Source organism: Hydra vulgaris, chromosome 01 (genome assembly GCF_038396675.1).
Source record: "Hydra vulgaris chromosome 01, alternate assembly HydraT2T_AEP".
Taxonomy (NCBI): domain Eukaryota; kingdom Metazoa; phylum Cnidaria; class Hydrozoa; order Anthoathecata; family Hydridae; genus Hydra; species Hydra vulgaris.
In genome coordinates this window covers 15,781,977-15,806,921 of record NC_088920.1, presented here as the reverse complement: position 1 = coordinate 15,806,921, position 24,945 = coordinate 15,781,977, and the positions used below count along the sequence as shown (strand labels likewise).

General features: G+C 27.6%; 1 protein-coding gene across 1 annotated transcript; it reads right to left on the bottom strand.

The window, feature by feature from the left end:
- Window positions 1-18,662: 18,662 nt before the first annotated feature.
- On the bottom strand, window positions 18,663-24,343 carry LOC136074149 (uncharacterized). The gene is made up of 13 exons (XM_065786453.1): window positions 24,340-24,343; window positions 23,571-23,636; window positions 23,385-23,468; window positions 23,179-23,301; window positions 22,019-22,179; window positions 21,705-21,815; window positions 21,446-21,592; window positions 20,940-21,160; window positions 20,449-20,861; window positions 20,102-20,319; window positions 19,763-19,938; window positions 18,762-19,634; window positions 18,663-18,708 (listed from the first exon to the last, which is right to left on the bottom strand). Exons 1-13 carry the CDS (start codon window positions 24,341-24,343, stop codon window positions 18,663-18,665), a joined length of 2,643 nt encoding a protein of 880 aa, XP_065642525.1.
- Between the last annotated feature and the right edge of the window lie 602 nt (window positions 24,344-24,945).

Here is a 24,945-nt window from a genome sequence, read left to right as displayed (position 1 = left end):
TCCAGGTCATATTTTAAAAATCCGGAAAATTGTTTGGATAAAATATCTGGAATATATTTTCCCTTCTTTTTTTTTTTAGCTGAGTTGATTTAAATTTCTTTCCAAGCCTTTTATACTTTTTGTATAAATGATGGGTGAAAAAGCTTAAAAAGCAAATATATTACACCTAAACTTGTATGTTTGGAAAGCGTTTTGGATATTCGGAAAAACTGAAAGTTGAGAAAAATATTTGGAATTCAGGAAATATCCGGAAAAAGATAATCCTTTTTGGAAACATTGAGATTCAATCAGTAACTCATGTTAAGCTATTAGTGGTCACTATAGATCAGCATCTACAATTCAAAAAACAAATTGATTTAACCATTAAAAAAATACCACTCTGGTATGAGAATATTAGCTCCACCATCTGTAAGGCTTCCAAGAAAACTGTTAAATCGAACATACAAAGGACTTATACATAGCTAATTAGAATATACCAGCATATTCTGGACAAACCTTACATTATACCTTGAACAAACCAAAGTGCAACTAAAGAGTCTTGACATGATACAAAAGCAATGTGTTTGATTTATCTGTCAAAAACCTAGGAACACCCATTCTGCTCACCTTTTAAACAAACTAAAGCTTGACACTTTAGAAAATAGAGGAAATGTTTATGCAATAAAAATAGTCAAGGCAGTGTTTTTCAGGAATATGCCATTTATCTATGGCTAACATGTTTACAATAAATGAAGATTCAAAGGAAGCAAAGGCTTTGATATTATAAGAGCCAATATATTTAATAAATTTAACTCCTAATATATCCTAATTTAATCTATAAATTGCAAAGGCAAAGCTGTTAAACATATATTTATGTATATATATATGTTTAACAGCTTTGTTTTTTTATATATAAACACACAAATGCATATATGTATTTTATATATATGTGTGTGTGTGTACACACACACACACACACACACACACACACACACACACACACACACACACACACACACACACACACACACACAGATATAAAATACATATATGCATTTGTGTGTTTATATATAAACAACCCTCCGAATTAAGGTTATATATATATGTGTATATATATATATATATATATATATATATATATATATATATATATATATATATATATATATATATATATATATATATATACAGGGCTTGTGATGAAGCGAGCGCGATCGCGCTCCGCTCGTAAAACGTGCCCGTAAACGGTATTTTCAAACTTTCTAGGCGCGATAAACAACGCTCGTTCAGCTTATAACGAGCGTATAAAATAACGCTCGTCCAATAGGGATTATTTTTTTATTTTCATAAAATATTTAAAAAAGATTTTTTATTAAAGATATTCTATTATCATGGCACTAATACAAAATATAAAAAGCACTACGTCGTTCTCTTTTGCATTAACATAATGAATGAGCAGTTTGAAGTCGTTAATAGTCACTAATTTCAATTATGGAATGTGCACGTGGAAACACAATGTGAATACAAAAATGCGCAAATAAAATAAGAATAGAAAATTAGAAAACCACTATAAGAAAATTGAAACTGCAGAGTATTTTTAATCTTGTGAAAATATCAAGTAAGATTTATTTGATTTATTGTTTGTAATATTCCACACATCGTTTATAATCAAAATAAATATTAATAATACAGTAATTTTTAAAATTAGTTTTTGTTTATAGTATAGGTTTTTTTATTAACTATTATTTATTTTAACTCAAATTTAAAACGATTCCGTTGTTTAGAATGTTCGCAATCGCATTCGAAAAGGAAACAAAGTAATGACGTCAACATTTATTAAATGGAAAGTTATTATTCTAATTTATTATTATTTCAAAATATTCTTGTGTTATTTTTTAAGATAAAAAAAACGTAATTTAAAAAAGAAATTTTAGAAAAAAATTAAGTAATTAATTTGAATAAAAAATATCAAGAAATATAAAAACCATTAACCGTTAATTAAGTTTACAGCGTAACATTTTAAAATACATATATCAAAACAACGAATAAAAACTATAACTAATAAGTCACTAAATTATACTTTAATACAAAATCAATAAGAAGTTGCGTTTTTGTTTGATATTATTTTTTTATAACATAAATAGTTAAAAATAAAATCGCGATCTGACAATATACAAGAAGTTTGGAAGTATAAAAATCTACTTCGTTGAAGTAGATTCATGAGTGTGATACTAATTCAAAAATTTTTTTGACGAAAGAATTATGTAACAAATAAAAAAAGATAAAAAAATAAAAAGCTTTTTATGAGCATCGCCTTCAGCAATTTTCATGATCGCGCTCGCCGACGTTATTTCGAGCGCACATAATCACGCTCGATGAAAACGTATTCTAATTTTACGAGCGCGATATAACACGCTTGACGATTTTCTTCATCACAAGCCCTGTATATATATATATATATATATATATATATATCAGGCCTTCCCAGGAGAGGCGTGCGGTCGGTCGCTTTGAGTGACCACGCATATATATATTTTTTGAGAGTTTGGCCACGGTTTTTTAGCATATATTAATGACGCATTTTTAAAAAGGCGCTGAAAAAACCTAACTAAATTGTCGTATTATTTTATTATTTTTATTCATAATTTATTCCTATTATTAATATAAAAATATGAACATAAAAATGAAATATATATATTTATACTTATTTATAAAAAAATTTTTTTTCTTATTACAATTTTTTTTTTTATGTCTAGTAAACATTAAAAAAAAAATTTATTTATTTATATTTATTTTTTATTTATTTATATTATAATTATTTATAATATAATTTTAGGTGTTGATTTTTTCAGCAACGATATTTGAGACAAGTCGAAAAAATAAACAGAAAATGTGACCGAAAACTTTTTTAATCAATTTTGAAAAATATGCTCTGCCGACGCGGGATGCGAACCCGGGTCTCCGCGGCTCTATGTAATGTCTTAACCGAATGAGCTAAACATTCATATACTTATCAAGAACCTTGTAGATAATAATTCTTCTAGGACTTAGAAGTTATTTTTTGTAGAAAGACATACTTATGCGAAAAAATTTAAAATTAAAAAAAAAAAAAATGTAAAATAAAAAATAAAAATTTGTTATAAGAAAAAAAAATTAAAAAAAAATATATATATATATATTATTTTTATGTTATTATATCCTTATTAATGAAAAGAATAAATTATTAAAAAAATTACAAAATAATACAACGAATTTAATTTGATTTTTTCAGCGTCTTTTTAAAAATGCGTTATTTTTAATATATGCTAAAAAAGCGTGGCCGAGTTATCCAAAAAAAAAAATATATCCGTGTTCACTCAAGGCGTGCGACCGCACGCCTCTCCTGGGAAGGCCTGATATATATATATATATATATATATATATATATATATATATATATATATATATATATATATATATATATATATATATATATATATATATATATATATATATATATATATATATATATATATATATATATATATATATATATATATATATATATATATAATTGTGTGTGTGTATACACACACACACACACACACACACACACACACACATATATAAAATACATATATGCATTTGCGTGTTTATATATAAACAAACCTCGGAATTAAGGTTATATATATGTATATATATATATGTATGTATATATATATATATATATATATATATATATATATATATATATATATATATATATATATATATATATATATATATATAATTGTGTGTGTGTATACACACACACACACACACACACACACATATATATAAAATACATATATGCATTTGCGTGTTTATATATAAACAACCCTCGGAATTAAGGTTATATATATGTATATATATATATATATATATATATATATATATATATATATATATATATATATATATATATATATATATATATATACACAGTGCGTTTTATAATTATAGCCGCACACATAATTTCTTGAGATCTATATATAATACAATAATTAAATAAATATTGCTTATATTATTTTAAATATGTAGGTAAAAGAAATTAAAATGTAGGTGCAATAATTATTTTTGTTTTAGTTAGTGGACGCAATAGCGCAAAATCAATTTTGCGGGCATTTCATAATTATAACCGCACTTGTGATTACTTTTATTTAAATTGTAAGTTAACTTTAAATATGTGTGTTTTTAATAATGTAATGACTTTTTTATTATATATTACTATTCCTTACCTAATTCATTTATTTATTTGCTCATTGTAGCAATATGCCTCGCGGAAAACATTAACTGAAGCTGAAAAAGCCAAAATACAAATTCTACATAAAAAGGGAGAACCCAAACGTGAAATTGCTCGACTTATTGGATGTTCAGATCGCGTAGTACGAAATTACTTGGCTAGTCCAGCTACTTACTGCCAAAAGGAGCATACTGGACGTCCAAAAAGACTCAGTGACCGTACCCAGCGCAAAATTATTCAAGCTGTTTCGAATTCTAACAAGAGTTGTCTCGAGGTTAAACGAGAATTAGACCTGAATGTGTCAAAATGTACGATTTGGAGGACCATACAACATGCTCCACACATTGTTCGAGAAAAAATGCTACCTGTGCCACGCCTGCTGCCACGCCATAAAGAGGCGAGACTGGATTTTGGTAGGAACAATATGTCTCTTGACTGGACCAAGGTAGTGAATTTTTAAATTCGGTAGTAATAATTATATTTAAAGAATTAAGGTGTTTTTATTTTCACTTTTCTACATTAGGTCATCTTTAGTGATGAAAAAAAGTTCAATCTGGATGGACCAGATGGAACAACTCACTACTGGAGAGACCTCCGTAAAGAGCCACATTTCTTCTCGAAATGGAATTTTGGTGGTGCTAGTCTAATGGTATGGGGGGCTTTCTGTGTTCACTCTAAACTGCAACTGGTGTTTCCTTCGACAAAAATGAACAGTGAAGAATACCAACTGCAGGCCTTGTTAAGAAGCGTTACGCAGCTCGCATTTTGCTTGCGAAAAGGCGATTTGCCTACGCGTTCAGCAGTTTTGCGTTACGCAAAAACTTATATCTTTTAGAATATTTTTAATTATCTTTTGATATCGTTTATGTGACATTTATTCTGAAGAAATAAAGTCGTAAAGTAAAAGCATTTAACCGCAATTGTAAACTAATAGATTTTTTGTTAAAGAAACAGTTTGTTTAATAATTTTTTTTATTGTTGATAAAAATTAGGTAAAAAAAATAAATTGTTTTAAGTTTGACCTTAAGGAATTAAATATATAAATTCCTTTTAAATGTAAAAATTATTTTTTGTCATAATAGTTTAAAAAATGCATGATTTATTTTAATGTAAATATTTTATTAATAAGATATTTTTTTTATTGTTAATTCAATAACGTAAAGTTTAAATGACGTTCGTTTAATTTATGAAAATAAATTATGATCACGATTATGTTATCGGTAACTGATAAACAACAAAAAAAAACTCTTAATTGTTTAAAAACATTATTAAAAAGAGTTCACAAATTAGATAAGAAAAAATTTATTAACAGTTAATAAAATAATCAAAAACCAACTGTAAAATCATAAGAAAATAAACAAACATTATTTTACGTTTCATGGAAAGAAAATTTTTTTCAAAATAAAACTTAGTTCATTATTTAATAAATCATTTTTATTATTTGAAAAAAATAATAAAAATGATTTATTAAATAAGAACTTAGATTTTATTTGTAACTTTTGTTCATTTAGAGAAAAAAACTAACTGTTTGTATGATTTTTAACGCGTTAATAAAATAACTTTAATTACAATGCGGTACTTGAAAAGACGCTAGTGACGCAATATAACTTCTAACGATCCAAAATATATTTGCTGAGTTAAGTTACTTAGAAATGCGTTACGCGCTTTCGCTACGCAGCGAAATTTCGTAACAAGGCCTGCAACTGGTACCTCAGAACAATCTTCTACCTTTCATCCGACATTTTCCATGCCGTCGTTTGATTTTTCAACAAGACAATGCAAGTGTTCATGCCAGCAAAAGCACTACAGCGTGGTTGATTGAGAAAAATATTCCACTTTAACAGTGGCCCGCGTGTTCACCCGACTTAAGTCCTATTGAGAATTTATGAGGAGTGCTTGTACGACGTGTGTATGCGAATAATCGTCAGTTTCAGACTAAAAATGACGATTTTGAAAGCTTGGGATGAAATTGAAGTCCAGTTGCTTGAGAATCTGATCAGAAGCATGCTGAATCGCATTTTTGAGGTTATTAAGAACAGTGGTGGCTATATCGGTTATTAGAAAAAAAAACTGTGCCTTAGTTTTCCTTCTTCATGGTTATAGGTCGTACTGCGGTTATAATTATGAAACGCACGTAAAATCGATTTTAGGCCATAGCTGGCTGTAAGTAAAACAAAAATGATTATAACACATGTACTTTTTCTACTCTTACTTATCCATAAGAAGTAGCATTAATACTATTTGTTTATTCGTTGTGAAAGGACTAAGAGAAATGGGGGATGCGGCTATAATTATGAAACGCACTGTGTATATATATATATATATATATATATATATATATATATATATATATATATATATATATATATATATTATATATTTATGTGAATATTTTTATGTTTCATAGTTTCATAGTTACATACTATATTTTCAAATAGTAAGATTTACAATTAAAACTCTGATTTATAAAATTTAGAACTAAAGACATTACAGAGAAATATCATCTGACAAAAAACTTGTGGTAAATTTTTTGTAAGTTTGCATTATATTTTATATATATTATAAAATTATATATAAATTGTGCAAAATAAATTCAAAATTAACCAAACTGACTGTATGCTGTTTATTATAAATTTTATATTCAAAGTCAAGTGTGTTGTTTTTATATAGTTAAAAGTTCGAACCAAGGCTTACTCTTCTCCTTGGCTTTCCTCTCATTGTGCCTCTGCAATTTCCAATCTTTATTTTACCATAAAACCGTTACTTTTGTATCTATCAGCAAACAATGCTCCAGAAACAGGGCAGGCTTTTTTTTTTGAGGAGAAGGGAGGGGGGGTGTGGAGAAAGAGAGAAAAGTCAGCTTTTTATCAGGGTCGTGCGCCGCACGAAGACAACAAATAGGGGTGGAAAATTTTATTAGTAACAATTTTCTAAAAGTAATTTAAAAATAAAAGATTTAACGCTTGTTTGAAAAAAGATACAGGGTTTTAAATTTGAATGACAAAAAATTACTTAATTTACTTAAAAATATAATTAACGCATGATTTTCTATTGTAATTCATAGTATCATTTGTGTGTTAATTCCCCTAGGAGTTATTTCAAAAAGTTGCACAACTTTTTTTATAAAAAAGTTCAAAAGTACATACTTTTTGTTATTAAATGTTGACTTGCTTTGAACAAATTTTTTAAAAATCAGTAAGTTTTTTTTTTTTTTTTGTCTCCTTTTAAATATTTTATCAATGTTTCTTGAGAACTTTAGTTCAATCTTACTTTTAACTTTAGTTTAATCTTATTTTTTTTCAATTATAAAAAAAATTTCATCCCACGAATAAAAAATAATCTGTCTAATGTCACATAATATTTTAATGGTGAGAAATTAGTTGTCTGGGTAATAGTACAGAAAAAGAAAGTCAGAGAAAAATCAAAAGTTTTGAAAAATTAAAAAAATTCATGAGCGTTGAAAATAATGTTGCTTATAAAAACCCTGACCAAAGTTTTGAAAACTTTAATGCCGATGCTTCAACTATCTCTACTCCAATAAAGTTGGAGAACCTTTAACAATACCTAAAAATAATTGTATAACTTCATTGCAAACTGAAGTAGATAATGAACCAGTTATTTCAGAAGAACCAAATGATTTATCAGAAGATTTTTCACAAAAAACTACTAATTTATTGGATTGTGGAAAGTGGCCAACTGTTCGATCTACCAACATTATAAACTAAATTTGTAAATTAATTGAAATTTGGTCATTTTCAAATTAAAAAGGAAAAATATCCTGATGATAGAAATAGTCAACATTTTTCTAGCTTTATTACAATAAAAAACTTGCTAAAGGAGAAACCTTTTGCTATAGATGGTTGGTTTATTCAGATTCTAAAAACTCTGTATTTTGCTTTTGCTGTCTACTTTTTGATAATAATTCAAAGTCAAACTTAGTCTCTGATGGGTTCAATAAATGGAGATATTTAACTAAAACATAAGGAATTCATGAAAATAGTGTCTCCTATATGAAATATTATCAACAGTGGGTGGAAACTAAAATAAGATTAAAAACTGGAAAAACTATAATAATAAAGAACTTAAAATTAGATTAAAAGATGGCAAAATGTTCTTCTTCGGATGACGAATATCACTCTATACCAACTGAAAACAATATGGCTTTTTGAGGGAGTTCAGATAAACTGTTTACACCTCAATATATATATATATATATATATATATATATATATATATATATATATATATATATATATATATATATATATATATATATATATATATATATATATATATATATATATAAATATATCATTAGGATATTTTTCCTTTTTAATCATCCACAAGTCTTTACAGATAAGTTTTCTGATTAGCTACTACTATCTGCAATAAATGGGCAAAATATAGGCAGCTTGTTGCAGTTTAGAACTTAAATATATCTAAAAGCAAAATGTCCACTCGCACAAAAAAGTCCATTTTTCAGCCACTTTGAGATGCTTGTAAATTTTTTATGCCCCTATCTACTATAAAGACCAGATCAAGAAGTGGACAACCAACCATACCTTTCTTTTTATTAAGAAATGACTTATAATAATTTGCACCCTTTACATAGGCAAGGTGGTTGATTAGAGGGGCACTGGTTTCTAGTAACACATTCAACAGTTGATAATTGAAAAATATAGTTATTTAAAAATGCTGGCATTTTTGGTGTGAATTTGATATTGATCTGAAAGTTTTAAAACATGTTTTTTTCATATGTATATGATAAGTTTCAAGAGGGACCTTACTACATGAGAAAACTTAATACATGGAATGACCCTATATCAACTTCCTTACCTTTTCAACAAGAAATGTACATCTTGTATTTCATCATGTACCACAACTCATTAGGCCACAGGAAAGTTGAATATAATCTTATCAGCTTAAAAAAGATGAATATATAACAATGTAGATATGTGAAACCGCTATCCTAGGCAGTTATCAATTCAACTATATTTATATGTTTATCAAAACATATAATCACTGTTAGGGGAAAGTTCTTGTATACTAGGTTCTTGTTTTTTAACAAATAAAACCTGATAAGCATGGTCTATATTTCAACTTATCTTGTATTAATTTTTGAACTTGGTGCCCCGTTTAACTAACCCAAATATAAAGGCATGCTTAGGGTTTCAACTTTTATCAAAGTTTCTTCCTAAATGAGTTCAGCTATTAAATAATATGCCAAAAGGTAATTAATTTTTTGTCAACCATTTTAATATCAAATCAATCAGCAATCCTTTTCAGTTTTAACAAAAAAAGAGAAGCTTTTATGTGCTTACCATCAAAATGTTAACCAATTTGTAAAATATTGTAAACTTAAATATATCAAAATTGCTCAAATCTAATAGTCAACCCTTACAACAATTTTGATCAATCATATTACTATATAATTAAATTACTTTTTTCTATTATTGGTATTAATTAACTGATATTATAAATCGGATAATAAATATTAAATTAAATTTTATTTTTTTAAATTTATTTGCTATATATATTATTAGCTGCCATTTATATTGAAATAAAAAAAAGGATACATAAACAAAAAAAAACTATGATTTGAAAAAGTTTACTATTTTGTTAAAAAATATGAATTTTCATTATATTTAATATCATTAAAAATAATTACTTGTTACTTTTGTTACTTACCCCATTAAACTGCACCCGTTTAATTAACAATGAATTCACTTTTGCATTAGCTTTAGTATTATCTTTATCAATCATGTTGATTCATTTTGATGTTTCTACAAAAAAATACAAGATTTAATATGATACCAGGATAAATACAATATACATATATACATTCATCTTTAAAAGATAAATTCTTGTTAAACAAAATTTTTATAAATAAGTTAAATTTAACAAAAATAAGACAGTGCATAAACTACTTGTTAAATATATTTTGATTTAATAATATATTAAGAATATTTTGCAGACTTATTGTGGTTAAAATATATAAATATATATATATATATATATATATATATATATATATATATATATATATATATATATATATATATATATATATATATATATATATATATATAATATTATGTTATATTATAATTATATTATATTATAATTATATTAAACTTATATGCTCTAAATAGTATTGTAGTAATTATATTGTATAATTACTACAATACTATTTAGAGCATATAAGTTTATACAGAGTTAAAATCTATGTGTATAAATCTATATAAACGAATTTTTTTATTTTATTGTTACAGTAATATTATATTTATGTTAATGAATTTATATATTTACATTGTTTATCTACAACTTGCAATTATCCTGATTTCACCATGCCTTATAATCGAAAAAAAAAAAGGACAGCTCTTAACTCACGTTTCTTTTGATTTTAAATGGAAAAGATAAAATCTTTATGGATAAGTCTATATAACTGCATTTTTAATCACAATAGTGATTGATTGACTTTAAAATAATAAAACACACCCATTCTCATGTTACACTGGGTCAGCGCAAGAAAGTATCATTCAGAATACGATCAAAGTCCGCACTTAATTTATACTAATCATGCGAAAGGTTTATTTTTAAATTATGCGAATGTCGAAACGCTTTAAAAATAGCTGTTTACAAAAGTTCTTCCGTCGTAAACGTAATAAGATTATCTCAACTTAGTTAAAATTCATGTGACATAATAAATAACTAAGTGTGATAAAATTTGACACATAACTTGTGTGAAAAAAGTTAAATTAAGGTTGTTAACTGGTAAGCAACATCCAAATTTTACTTAAATTAACTTGATTATACATACTGAATGAAACTATACATACATACTGAATTTATATTATATTATACATACTGAATGAAAATTTGAATGTCGCGTTAAAGGTAAAAAAAAAGTAATCAATATATATTTTTTGATTTATTTTATTTACATAGGTTTGTAGACTTGTTTCTATAATTACTATTTTTTTTTAGTTGAAAATAGTATTAAATACGAAAAAACAAAAAAGTTAAAACAAACTGAAAAATCCAAAGTCAAATGTTATCATTAAACCAATTTCAAGTATAATTAAAAAAATGCATGCTGAAGACAATTCAGATTCTAATATGAAACTGGTAATAAATGGTATGTCTCAGCAAAAAGGAATATAAAAAAGTTCCACGTTTAACTATGCAGGCCACTATCTATTGAAAATCTAAAATAAGAGCATAACCAGGGAAAAAGCCAATTAAAGGTGATCTTGAAAAAAGTATTATGCTGGCAATTGTACCCAAATAGGAATTAGTTTTTGAAAATAACATTTATTAATTATGCTGCTAAGTTAGCAACAAAAAAAAAAAACTGGTAGCAACTACTTAAAGAGAGTCATGGTTGTGCAAGTCTTCGTTGTCCAGAGCCAATATATTCTTTGCCAAAATTATGTATAGACAGGGGGAAAATTTTAAAATACTTCACATCTTTGGAGAGACTGATACAAAATGAGAACTTATTTAATAAACTAATATGTATTTGGAATATGGATGAAACAGGATCACAACTAGATCATACACCAAAATGTGTTGTTGTAAGTAAAAGGATCAAAATATATTCAGAGTCAAACAAGTGGCAACAAAGAAACCATTACTAATATAGCTTGTATAAATGCAGCTGGTCATACCACCTCATAATAGTGAAGGAGCAACATTGAGTGTTTCTTTCTGGACTAAACAAGGTTTTGTTAAGTTACGGTTTGAAAAAATTTTTTTTTTCAAATATTAGTTCTGCAAGGCCACTGATTTTAATTCTAGAAAGACATGAGGTGTAAAACTTCCAGTTCACATCCACAACTGGTTGCAGCTTTTGGTCAGCACAGTTTTAAAGCCACTAAAAAATATGCATTCTGATGTCTATCCAACAATGATGAATAAAACTACAGGGGATAAAGTTTCACATTCAAAGTTATTTGGTTTATTTTCTAAAGCGTATCAATATGACATCACAACAATGCAAGAACTCAACCTGGAGTAAAAGATGATTCAATTGATTTTTCTATTCGAGACAATACTGTGGATATTAATACAAATGTAAGTTTTGAAGAAGTAAAGGTTAATAAATCAACATTAGTTAAAAAAGGTTCGTTTAATAGTTCATTGGTGCTTCATGGTTTTAAATTGTAAGTATTTTTTTGAATTCTTTTGAATAATAAAAAATAGCCTCTCACAACACATCAATAGAACTCAAGTTTTCATTCCCATTTAATGGTTCATCTAGTCTATTAGACAAAGACTCCAATATTTTCACTTATCCTTCACTACAAATTAAACAAAAGAAGATTAACTCAAAAACTCTGTTTTACAGTTGTTTTTTTTCACATTACAGTCTTACAACACGAAGCTTGAAGACAGCTGCAAAAGCTTGTAAAAAGAGAAAAGTTGAATAACAAAAGGTATTAAAAGAAAAATAAAGGAAAACTGTGAACTATAAAAAGAAGTTAGCTGAGATATCAAATTTGAAAAAATCAACCTCTATTGAAGAATTAAAATATTGAAGATATTGAAAATTATCAAGATATTGAAGAAAATGATGGTATTTAGCAATAAGTTTTTTTAACTTTTTTTCGGGGTTCATTACCTGCACTTAGCATACAATGAGTTAAACTGAATAAATTATATTGATTTATTTTTTAGTTTTGTTTTATATCTAAATAATTGCATTAAAATAAATAAATTTTCAATGCTCTATTATTCTGTTCGACGTGTTTCCCATTTACGGATCATTGGCCAATAAATGGTTAAGACATTTGCTAGTATTTGATATAAAATTCAAGTCAGTATTTGGTGAAATCTTTATTACCTGCATTATATGTAATTTGATGTTGCGATAGTTACAATAATCCTTGCTTAAATTGAAAGAGCTTTTATTGATCTAAAATTTATATTAAAAATAACTAAAGTATATATGCGATATATACTTCAATTAATTTCTGCAATGGGTATTTCTTATAAAAATGTGGCCTGTAACTGGCGAAGTTGTTTGCACTTTTTTTAAACTGAATAAATGAAGCTTTTGTGTGACCTAAGGGGGAGTTAATTAAAATTGTCCTATTCATTAAGAGGAGTACCTTAATGAATAGGGCAGTTCTCGTGAAATGCTCTTTTTAATTTCATAAAGTTGCTTAACTTATATATTGAAAACAGTTTGATGACCATTAACTCTTGCACTATTATGTACTTTTGGTAAAAAGAACGATTTAGTAGACCTGGTCATTTATCCCATTTATTTAGAACTACTCATTAAAATGGACAAAAAAATTATTGAATGGGACAAATATAAAAGATTAAAAAATGAAATGAGGTCAGTAGTAAGTTTCAAGTAAGTTAAGCTGTAAAGGTTGTTTCTACCACTTAGGGTGCCAAAAAGGCAGCGCATATGGTATACATTTACGCAATAGGAGTGCCAAAACTTTTTTTTTAAGGATTAATAAAGTAGGTATAAAAATTTTATAATTTTCAGTATGTATTCTTTTCAGTAATACTTCTTCCACTGACGGGTCGATTTTACGAACGAAGTACAATGTTTTCTTCACGCCATTATGTCCTGTAGATCTATGAACGTGCTCGATTTCTTTGGAGGATAGCGAAGTACTAATAATACCACTTGCTGCCATTTCAGATGGTTTATCAACCAATTTTAACCAACTATTAGACACTCTAGTAAGGGCATCGGCCAGGTTAAATTCCGAAGCGACAAGCCTAATATCTACTTTGAGTTGGTGTACTGTTTTTGATGTACTGTTTTTGATAAAAAAATAATCCTATTAAAACGGAGAATATTAAATATTAAAAAAAACTAGACTAATAACAAAAAAGGAAAAAGTGAATGAGCTGACATGAAAGATAATGAATAATTAAAATAACACAACATTTAATGATCAGATTCTGATCATTAAACGTTGTGTTATCTCATTTATTCCTTCTAAGAAAGGTGATAGAAAATAAAATATAATAAAAGGATGTAAATAAATACTATGATAAGACAAAAAAAAATGAAATCACTTGAATAATAGCAACAAATGCAAAATGCAACAATAGTAAAAATAATTAGCAACCACAAAAAACCACAAAAAAAAAAAAAGCATGACAATATAAACAGTACACATATGTCTGTATTGATGTACCAATGTTTTCAGAATAGTCACGAGTTATCTGATTAAATTTATCCATAGGCCCTGATTCGAGATCCTCAAGTTGATCTCTTACGTTAAATGGGCTATGGGGATTGAACCACGATTAGATCTGAAAATACACAAATTCACGCTTAATTTTCTCTGCACAAATTTTTTTTTTTTTAAATATCAAACATCAAGACACATTTTTTTCTTCCATTATATTTGCAATATTCTTGAGTATTCTCCTTAACACCATTTCGTTTGATGCGTTTGTCCTCAATCCAGATTTTTCTGCGAGTGTGTCGGTAACTAAATGGAACACCGCTTTCGAATCGGTGCAGATATACAAAACTTCCATTTTCGAGTTAAGGCCCATATTTAATCCTTTAATCACTGTATCAAGTTTGGACATGTTTATATGCGCTGTGTATGTTTTCTTAACTGACCTGCGTCTTCGATTATATTGCCATTAAACTCGACAACCACGTCTAGTACGATTGAACTAGCATCTACCCAATTTGTTGCCTGACGTTTTTGTCAGGGCGTTTGCTGTTCTTTTAACATACGACAACGCTACACGCAACCAACCACAAACTGGAAGATTTCCTGTCATTCTTCCGCACAAAAAAAAGATATTATGTCTTGTTAACGAATTCGGAATTTCACAAAAATCGTTATCTCTTCTCCAACATAACTTTTTGTTTTCCATTCTGACTTGTAAACCAAGAACTCTCGCTCCATCGGATACGCGGACCGCCGGCTTACAATTAAGCCCAAAGATTTCCAAATGATCAAGTACGCGACAAACAGGTACTATGTCTTCAACAAAAATATCATTAATGTATGATGACGTTCCTTTCCAGATTGTTTCATCTTGCGATAGCACTTTGTCTAATACCGCTTTCGCTATGACTGGCGCAACGTTTAGTTCGAATCCCAAACGTGTTAAACAAAACTTTGTCCACGGAACACAACATTTTGGTAAGTCCAGAGTTTCTCATCGATTTTTAGTTGCATATAAGTTGAAGATAAATCAATTATTGAAATATTTTTTCCAAACCGTCTCTAGTCTTGAAGTTTGTCAGCACACGCATCTGTGTTCGCAGTGAATGCTTCAATAAACGTGTTCAGCTCCCTGAAGTCTAATACTGGTCGCACTTTTCCTTTGTTTTGCTGCACCACTGCCATGAGAGGAACCAAACCCTTTATTGGACCGTGTTTCTTTAAATCGTACTTTTGAAGCCATTTTTTCTCTATCCACCCTTCAATTTCTTTTTCGTAATTGTGTTTTATGCCAACAGGGATAGTGTATTCAGCAATCTTATTCACTAGAGTTTCAGGTTGAGAATTATTGTTCCATTTCCACGCAATTATCCATTCTCGATTTTGTTTCTTAAACAAAGCTGTAAAATCCCGAGATATTATATTCGTATTACTGACATCTTTTGAAATATCACCTTTTAGTCCAAGTAAACATGATTCGTTTCTTCCCATAAAACAAACATCACGAGTTGCGGATATTGATACTCCACCAAAAGCCACTATTCCATACCCATCAAAAACAATAACAAAGTGGTTTGAAGTCAACTACAAGTGCTTCCACAAAAACTTCATTTTCATTAGGTGTGACAATTCTAGTTCGGCTAACGTTCTTCGTACTGTTGTTGTTGTCAATTAACAGTTACCACGCTAAGTATTTTCTTCGTAATTTTTGGCGCACATTATTTATAAATGATGCAGCAGGTACATTCTGAGTCGATTAACACATTCCGAGAAACGCCATTAATGTTCAACCGTATAGTAGGTAACGCCATTATTGATTGTTTAGGGAGAGAACTGGCGCAAACATCTTCTCTCTCGGCACGTTTTTTGGACACATTCTTGATGTGTCCTTTCTCTTGACACGAGTAAGACAAAACATTGCTTGTCTCCCGTCTTCGACCCGACTTGTTTCGATTACTATTTCTTCGCAGATGACTATCTCTTGCAAAATGAATGGGGAGTTAACATTCGTAACAATTTGGTTGCGTTTGATCTTCAAACAACCTCGGCTCAGCACGTCTGTAGTTTACATACCAGTTCAACTTTTTCCAGCCATTCTGCGACTGATTGTTGATCGTTTCCACTTAACTCCGGAATTAACTTTAAATCAACTTTAGTCGACATTTTAGCCGAAATAGCTTTTTGTTTCACATCAAAAAGAACTTTATGAGTCAAGCGTAAAACGCCTCTCTCTTAACGTAATTCAACATAATTTATATACTAATTCTCTTGATATTTACAATTATGTCTTTACATTATATACAAATACGTCTATATACATATACAATTATTTACAAGTAACTCAAATCGATCGTTACCTTTAAAACAATCATTAACTATAATTACACTTTACAACAAAATACTTGAACTCAAGGGATTTCATTTATTAAAATATTTAAACTAGAGAGACAATTGGAGTGAAGCAATTTGAAAAATTATATCATGAATTAAAAGTAAATCCTTAAATATTTTTTACGTTGTCATAATTATTTGTGATATAACGAAATATGATAAGTGCTAAAAAAACATATAATTAAGATTTACAATCGTAATAAAAGCTTTTATTGATAATGACTATCACAAAAACAACATGTTGTTTTTGTTATATATTTGTCATCAATGTTACAGTATAAAACTAAAGAGCTGAAACACAATCAACCATAAAAACTAGTTTTGTAATGTTACCATCGGCAACTAATGGTAATACCAGTAAACATAATCATTTTTACATTAATTATGTAGAATTCCAATTTCTCCCTAACTGTTATCTGATGATTAATAAAGTAAATTTCACATCATATAAATTTACTAAATTAAAACCATGTTTCAACAGTAGGCAAACTAATAAAGCAATGACAAACGCAACTAAAAAAAAAAGGAAAATTGTTATGTTTAAAAAAATTATTATATATTAAAAAAATATATATTCATTGAAATGTAATTAATAATAAATACTTATTACAAATACTAAGATTTATACTTAGACTGAAACTAAAAGTGTTTACGGTAAAAATAAATAAATTGAAATACAACAACACCACTTTCAGAGTTGAAAAAGAACCATTTAGTTTGAAAAAATTGATCTTGTTCTTGAACATGCCTTTACTTAACCAGATCATCTTACTTACTTAACCAGACCATCTTAATTAAGGGACTCTTGACTAAAATAAACCTTATTTAGGTAACACAACTTTTTAGGCATTGCTATCCTTCAAAAATCATGTATTCCTTTAAGACTATATATTAGAAAATTAGAAAATGAAAAACTATTTAAATAAGATTTTTTATCTATCATACACTTTTTGCCTACCATAACAAAAAAAAAAAAAAAAGAAAAAATACTAAAGTAAAACTAAGTAGTACTAAAAAAAAAAAAGTACTAAACACGATGAAACCAACATTCACATTTTCCACATTGCACCATATGCCTAAATGTATTAACACATAAAAAACAGTCAAAAAAATGTGAATAAAAGTAATGTGTGTAAATAAAATAAAAGTAATAAGTGCGTGCGTGCGTGCGTGTGTGTGTGTGTGTGTGTGTGTGTGTGTGTGTGTGTGTGTGTGTGTGTGTGTGTGTAACTAGTTAGATTGAAAAGCTAAAACATAATTTAAATATTTCACTTACTTATCTTTGACAACTTTATCAGAAGCCATCCAAATTTGCCGACATACGCAATAAAGAGTAAAATTAAATTCTTTTTCTTTGCAAAATCTAGTCAATTTTCCAGTCTTTGGAAACTCATTTAAGTGGTTTTCTATAACACTTTTAAATAAATGGTTTCTCATTTCATCATTTTCAAATGAAATGTAGTGTGGATTTGAGCCGGTACAAGCAATGTGCTGTGCAAACGCCAATGCAAACAAACCACAGTCTACACCATTTGTTTGTTGTTGCACAGGTAAGACTCGTACTTTCAAACTGTCTTTGGTGCACTGCATTATTGCACAAATTTGTCTGACAACATAGTTCTTTATTTTGCCCTTAAACATGCTGTCTAACAGAAATACCTCACCTTCAGAGCACCCAAAAGTGCTTATTGTCAGCCAGTGTACATCACCATCATGTAATACCTGTACAAAGGAGCCCTTTACCACACAAAATGACAAATTTTGCCCCAAAACTGGATCCTGCAGACCACAAAACACCAGTTATCATTTTTTGTGCCGAATGGATGACATTGTCTGACAACATCTGATGGGTTGTAATATCATTCATATCATCTGATGAGAGTTTTGTCTGAGGAAGTAAAACCAGTTTTTCTACTAAATGTTCATCATTGTTATGTGAAATAACTATCTCATGGTCAACAACAAACCTTTCTTTGTTTACAGGCTCATCAACAATTTTATGTTCAATCGAGTCAACTAAGTAACTCTCTGCTACTATAAACACTTTAGAAGCATTTGATGTTTTTTCTTTTTGTGATCCAACACGCTTAGTTTGAGCTTTTATTGGTTTCCGTACAGGAATAGAAATATGTCTTTGGCTTAATTTATTATTTGTTTGAGTGACAGGAATCCCAGATTCTCTTACTCTTCCTTTGTTTAGTTTGTCTATTAGAGTGGAAAGAATTTTATGTAACATCACTAGTTCATCAGAGTTTGCCTCAAATTCAAATGATAAGTTCTTAATACTATTAAGCATCTCCCTAACATCGACACCAGAATAAATGGGAATATGTTTTTTACATATGTCATTCTGATCTTCTACAGTTGTATTTTTTTTTAAAGACAAAGATGACTCTTTTAAAGGTGAAAGCAACTTTGAAAAATTAAAAGGTTTTTTTTCATGGAATATATCATAGTTATCTTCATCTAAATTTAAGAATGGAGAATTTACATAAAGTTTTGATAATGTATTCCATGACCAAGCAGGATACTTTTTGAATATAGCAAAAAAATGTTTGCAGGGATAGCCTGTTGATATCCAATCATAACAAGTACATTTTGGCATAATATTTTCATCACCAAAATGCACAAAGTATTTTGTAGAAGAATCAATGGTACTAGATACAGTAAAGATACCATGTTTCATCATTACAACTGTGTTCAAATCCATATAATCAGCAGTAGATTTTCGCAACAAGCAATGCTTAACTAAACTACGAGGGCGATTATATAAATATTTTGGCACCCAACAGCCATATCTCCTGTATCTTGCATCCATTTTGAAGTTGGCATCAGTGTAGCTAAATTGAATAGATAAAACTTTATAAAAATAAAAAGATTATATTAAAATCATTACTGTGAACTTTTAAATTGACAATAGTCCCTTTCAAACATCAGTTCAATGACTTAACTTTTCTTTTAAACTAACCTTTCTAGCTTATCAGTGAAGAATTCTTCAATTAATAAAGTTAACATGCCTGTCAAAGAAGAGTTGTTATATTTCTTTAAATAGCAATACTTAAATGACTCATTTTGTCTTTCAACACCATTGTTTGTGTTGCAATTAATTAGAAGACGATTTTGCCTATACCACCAGATCCATCTCTAAACAATAAGAAAGAAATTCTACTTTTACATACCTTACCTTAAAATAATACAAACCAAACCAAATGATTGCCACAAAATGTATTCTCAAATAAAGGTTTAATTATTTAAACTCATGTTTAATAATAAATATCTTTTTTATAGGCATCCAATACATTTCAACATAATGTTTTAATTTAGAAAAACCATCTTGACACCAAAAGTCAGAAAGCTCTAATGCTTTTATAGCATCTACTTCTTCTTCACAAGATCTTGACCAAGCTATACATTTTAACAATTTTAAAATATCTTCTTTTTTACTAAAACAACCATTGGAAGTTTTTTTTATCCAACGATCCCATGCCTGTTCTCTATGAAAATCGCAGATGAATACTTCACACCCTAATAAGAGAACAAAATTTTATTTAAAATGATTATGAACTTAAATCGCATGAAATATAAAAAATGATTTCTTTAAAGAAGTTAATAACTTAAAAATTAAATAAATAAATACAGATTGGAAAAACACACAAAAAAAAACAGATTCCAAAGCACGTATCTCCTCATTACAATAGTCAGTCATGCAGTATAAAGGTTGAAAATCAAGATTCCAAGATTTGATGACATTAAGTGCTTTTTTTATTGTATCAAAAGTTTCACTTTCAGATACAAATGTTGCAACTATTTGAAAATCAACATTAGTTTTAACAACTAAGAAAAACAATGGTAATGAATATCTAGTGGTCTTATATGTTGCATCTAAAAACACCATTTCATTACCATATTTATTTAGAAGTTTTTTTTGCCAACCAGCTTGATAAACAAACAACAGCTCATCCTTACTATGACTTCTTTTTGGATGGTAATGTATTTTGACAGTGGTGTCAGAAACCTTCCACTCATTTATTTTGTTTTCTAAACAATCTTGATCAATGTTTGAGAATCTGAAAAATTAATAAATCTAAAAACTTTTTGATAATATGAAACATCTAAAAGTACTAAAAATTAAATAAAAAAATTACCTAAGCTTTTGACGTTCAATGACTATGTGTGTACGAATGATATTATTTCTTGGATAGAACCTTCTGTTGTTAGAAGGAGGCAAATCTTTTTTTCCAAACATATCACTAACCATAATTTTTAAAAGCCTCTTCATCTCACATACATTTGAAACGCCTTGTTTCACAAATTCAGAAATCTTTGTTGACAATCGATGGTCAATTTTCTGAGACAGGAGTTCACTCTAAAAATAGTATTGAGTAACACAAAATGTAACTACTTATCTGCATTCGTACTACTACATCAATTAATAAAACAGTAGCAAGATATGAAAGGTACATATTATTACGCACAAATAATATAAAATTAGTTGTAACTTTGTACATGTATAAAAATCATGCTTAGCATTACTACTAGCATTACAATATGAAAAATATGTTTCAAAAATATAGTAATAATAATAATAATAAAAAGAAGAATTAATGATTAACACAGTTTGCAATATAGTATCAAAGCGCAAAGCAATTACTTTTCCAAGTGGATGATTTCGGTGACATAATAGGCAGTCTATTTCAACTTTAATTTTTCTACAAAATACAAAAGTATTATGCTTCATCAAAGAATTTCGAATATCTCTTGATACTTGGTTTTTGTAATAATTTGTCATGTTGACAACCTGAAAATAAAATGACAGAATTGATCATTCTTTTTATTGTTATAATTTTTCTAATAACGATAGATTCATTAAAAATGTGACTAAAAAAAAAAATTACGGTTTTGTAAAATACCTTTAAACTAGTAAAATATACAATCTCTTTCATGTTAACTTTTGCAGGACATTCAAACTTCTTAGTGTCTTGAATAATCACATATTCACCTCTGTACCAATGATCAAACTTCTGTAATAATAATAACAATAATAATATCATATTATTATTATTATTATTATTATTGTTATTATTATTATTATTACTATTAATATTAGTAGTAGCAGTAGTATAATAAACATAAACATCTACTTTTGTTCTATTTAATTTAAAGAATTTTAAGTGAAATTAAAGAACATTTGTTACAATAATAAATAAGACTATTTAATTGTTACTTTTTGATTTTCTTTTGCATCGATATACTTTTGCTTAGCATTAGAATTCCGATCAACGCCATGATGACAATCAAACCTTTTTGATGACAAAACAACGTAAGGCGTATTAAAAAATTCTGGGGATGTTTCCCATAACACTTTGTGCTTGTGTGAAAATATATCTAAAAAATGAAACAAAAGTTATTCAAAAATGTATTTATATAATATTAAACTCATTAAGCTTTAAGCAGTTGAAAACAAATATTTAAAGAGAAATGGAATCAATAGGGTGTCTGTCTAAGAGTTGCTCAACTGCTTTTTAATAAGATGAAAAGGTTAACAGTTTACTTTTATCTCATCAATACACAGTTTAGTCTGTCATTCAAAAGTCATTCGAAGCTTTCATTGACCTCCCTGATTGAAAACCAGTTTTAAAAGCATATTGGATTACATGAGGTTGCAACTTTTAGTTTTAGGAAGTTTAGGAAATTCTTGTTGCTCACACTGCTTTTTAATAATATCAAGAGGTCACCATTTTACTTTTGGGCCATCCACACACAGTTTTGTCAGATTTATGCAATTGATTGTTGCCAAAGATGTGGTTGTACTCAAGTAAATTTTTTGGGTGGCCCAAAATTTGAGTCAAAGTATTTGTATTCAGCATGATTTAGATTGCTGTTCCAAAACCAAATATTTAGAACCATTTAGAGATTTCCTGATATTTTCTGTTAAAAGTGTAAACGATGCTAAAGACCAAAACTAATAACTAAGTTTTTTTTAGAATAAAACTTAAATTTTTTTCATAATGATTAAATATTAATATATTTGAACAATCTTTTGAGCGATATGATTTTTAAAATAGTAACCTAAAAAAAGAATATTATTACAAAATTAAAAAATTCCCTGACTTTCCCTGATTTTAAACGAAATCAAGCTTTTCCCTATATTTTCCCTGATTATATCTAAATTCCCTTGACTTTCTCTAAACTCCCTGATTTGGTGGCAACGCTGTATGAACTGTTTATTATTTAAACTGTATAGATATAATCATAAGCTGTAAACACAGTAGAGACAAAAAACTCCATAAATTTGAATAACTGATTATTGCAAAGTGTATATCACAACTTAAATAAAGTAACTCTGAACTTTCATTTAGTTTACATTGTTCCAAAATTTTTTACCTGTACTACCAAAATCCTTTGGAGTTGAAAAAGCAGCAAAGCGAACAGTATTATCTATCTCATAGTTATGAAGACACTGATTGGCTTCTTTAACTGAATCATATATGTAGATATCACTTTTACCTGAAATGTGAAGATCTTATTAATTTCAAAATAAATGCAAAGAAAATATTGTAGAGCAAATAATAACTAAAAATCTTGCAAACTTGAAATTTTTGTTGGTTCATTAACAGATAGAAGATAGTGTTCAGCTTCTTCGACAGAATTGTAAATACAAACCGTTTTTTTATCTAAAATTTGAATTTGCATAAGTCAAAACCATAATTACTTTGAATGTTTTTGATATAAGTAAAAATTAAATATTCAAAAAAAAAAAAAGTTAAACAAATCACCCTGAAGAATTAAATCATCTTTTGCCTCATTATTTGATATGTCTGAATCATCGTAATCTGATACATCTGAACTAATAACGTAATGATAAAAATTGATAACAACATTATTGTAATCAATAATTAATATTATTATTATAATATTATAATAATACTACTAAAATAATATGATTATTATAATATTATTATTATAATTGTTATTATTGATTAAACTACTAATAATAATAAATAATAAATTACTACTATTTATTTTATTTATATTAATCAATTAATCAATATATTCTGAATTACATGATTTTACAATTCAAGGATGTTTACAAATAGAATAATTACTAATGATTTGTAAACACCTAATAATAATGAATAATAACATAAGAGTAAAATAATAACAACTATAAAAATCAAAACGTTAACAATAATAATAACATTAATAATAACTATCATAATAAAAATGGTATTAATAACAATAAAAATAATGGTATTAATAAAAAAAATGATATTAATAAAAAAAATGATATTAATAAAAAATGACGATATTAATAAAAATAAAGGTAATAGCAATAATAACAATGATAATAATAACAATGGTATATTTAAATATATCTATACTTATACACGCACACATACATACATGTCACACATACGCTTATATATATACACATAAACACACATACATCTATACACATACAAACATATACATATATATATATATATATATATATATATATATATATATATATATATATATATATATTTATACACACACACATACGCATATAAACGTATACATACGCACATACATACATAAACACACAACACACATACATACACATATACACACACATTATACATGTACCCATACATATACCCACACATGCATACGTACATACACATTCAATTATTGTACAAGGACGACAAAAAAGCTGTACAAAAAAATAAAGATTCTTAAAAAAAAAAAGGTATAAAATAAAAAATATATACATAAGAGAGTATTTTTTAATAAGACTATTAACAGTAATATATTGCTTTTATTGGAGTTATTATTCTAGTAGCTATCCAAATATTGTTTTTTTAATCTATTGAAAAAATTATAACGAGAAATTGAGTTTTCGGTTTTTCTCTTATCAAAGAATGAGGGAGATTGTTCCAAGCATTGGTGCACTAATGTTTAATTGATGCGCTGCCAAATTTTATTGTCCTAGTATGTTCTACAAAGATATTGTTGCATGAGGAGGATCATGAAGGAGGAAGTGAGAATGTTTGTTTAAGTTTAACTATAAATAACCAAATTATAACTGATAATGCCCTAATCACTAACTCATTTAATGACTATTTTTCCACAATTGCAGAAAATCTTTCTAAAACAATCATCTCTCCT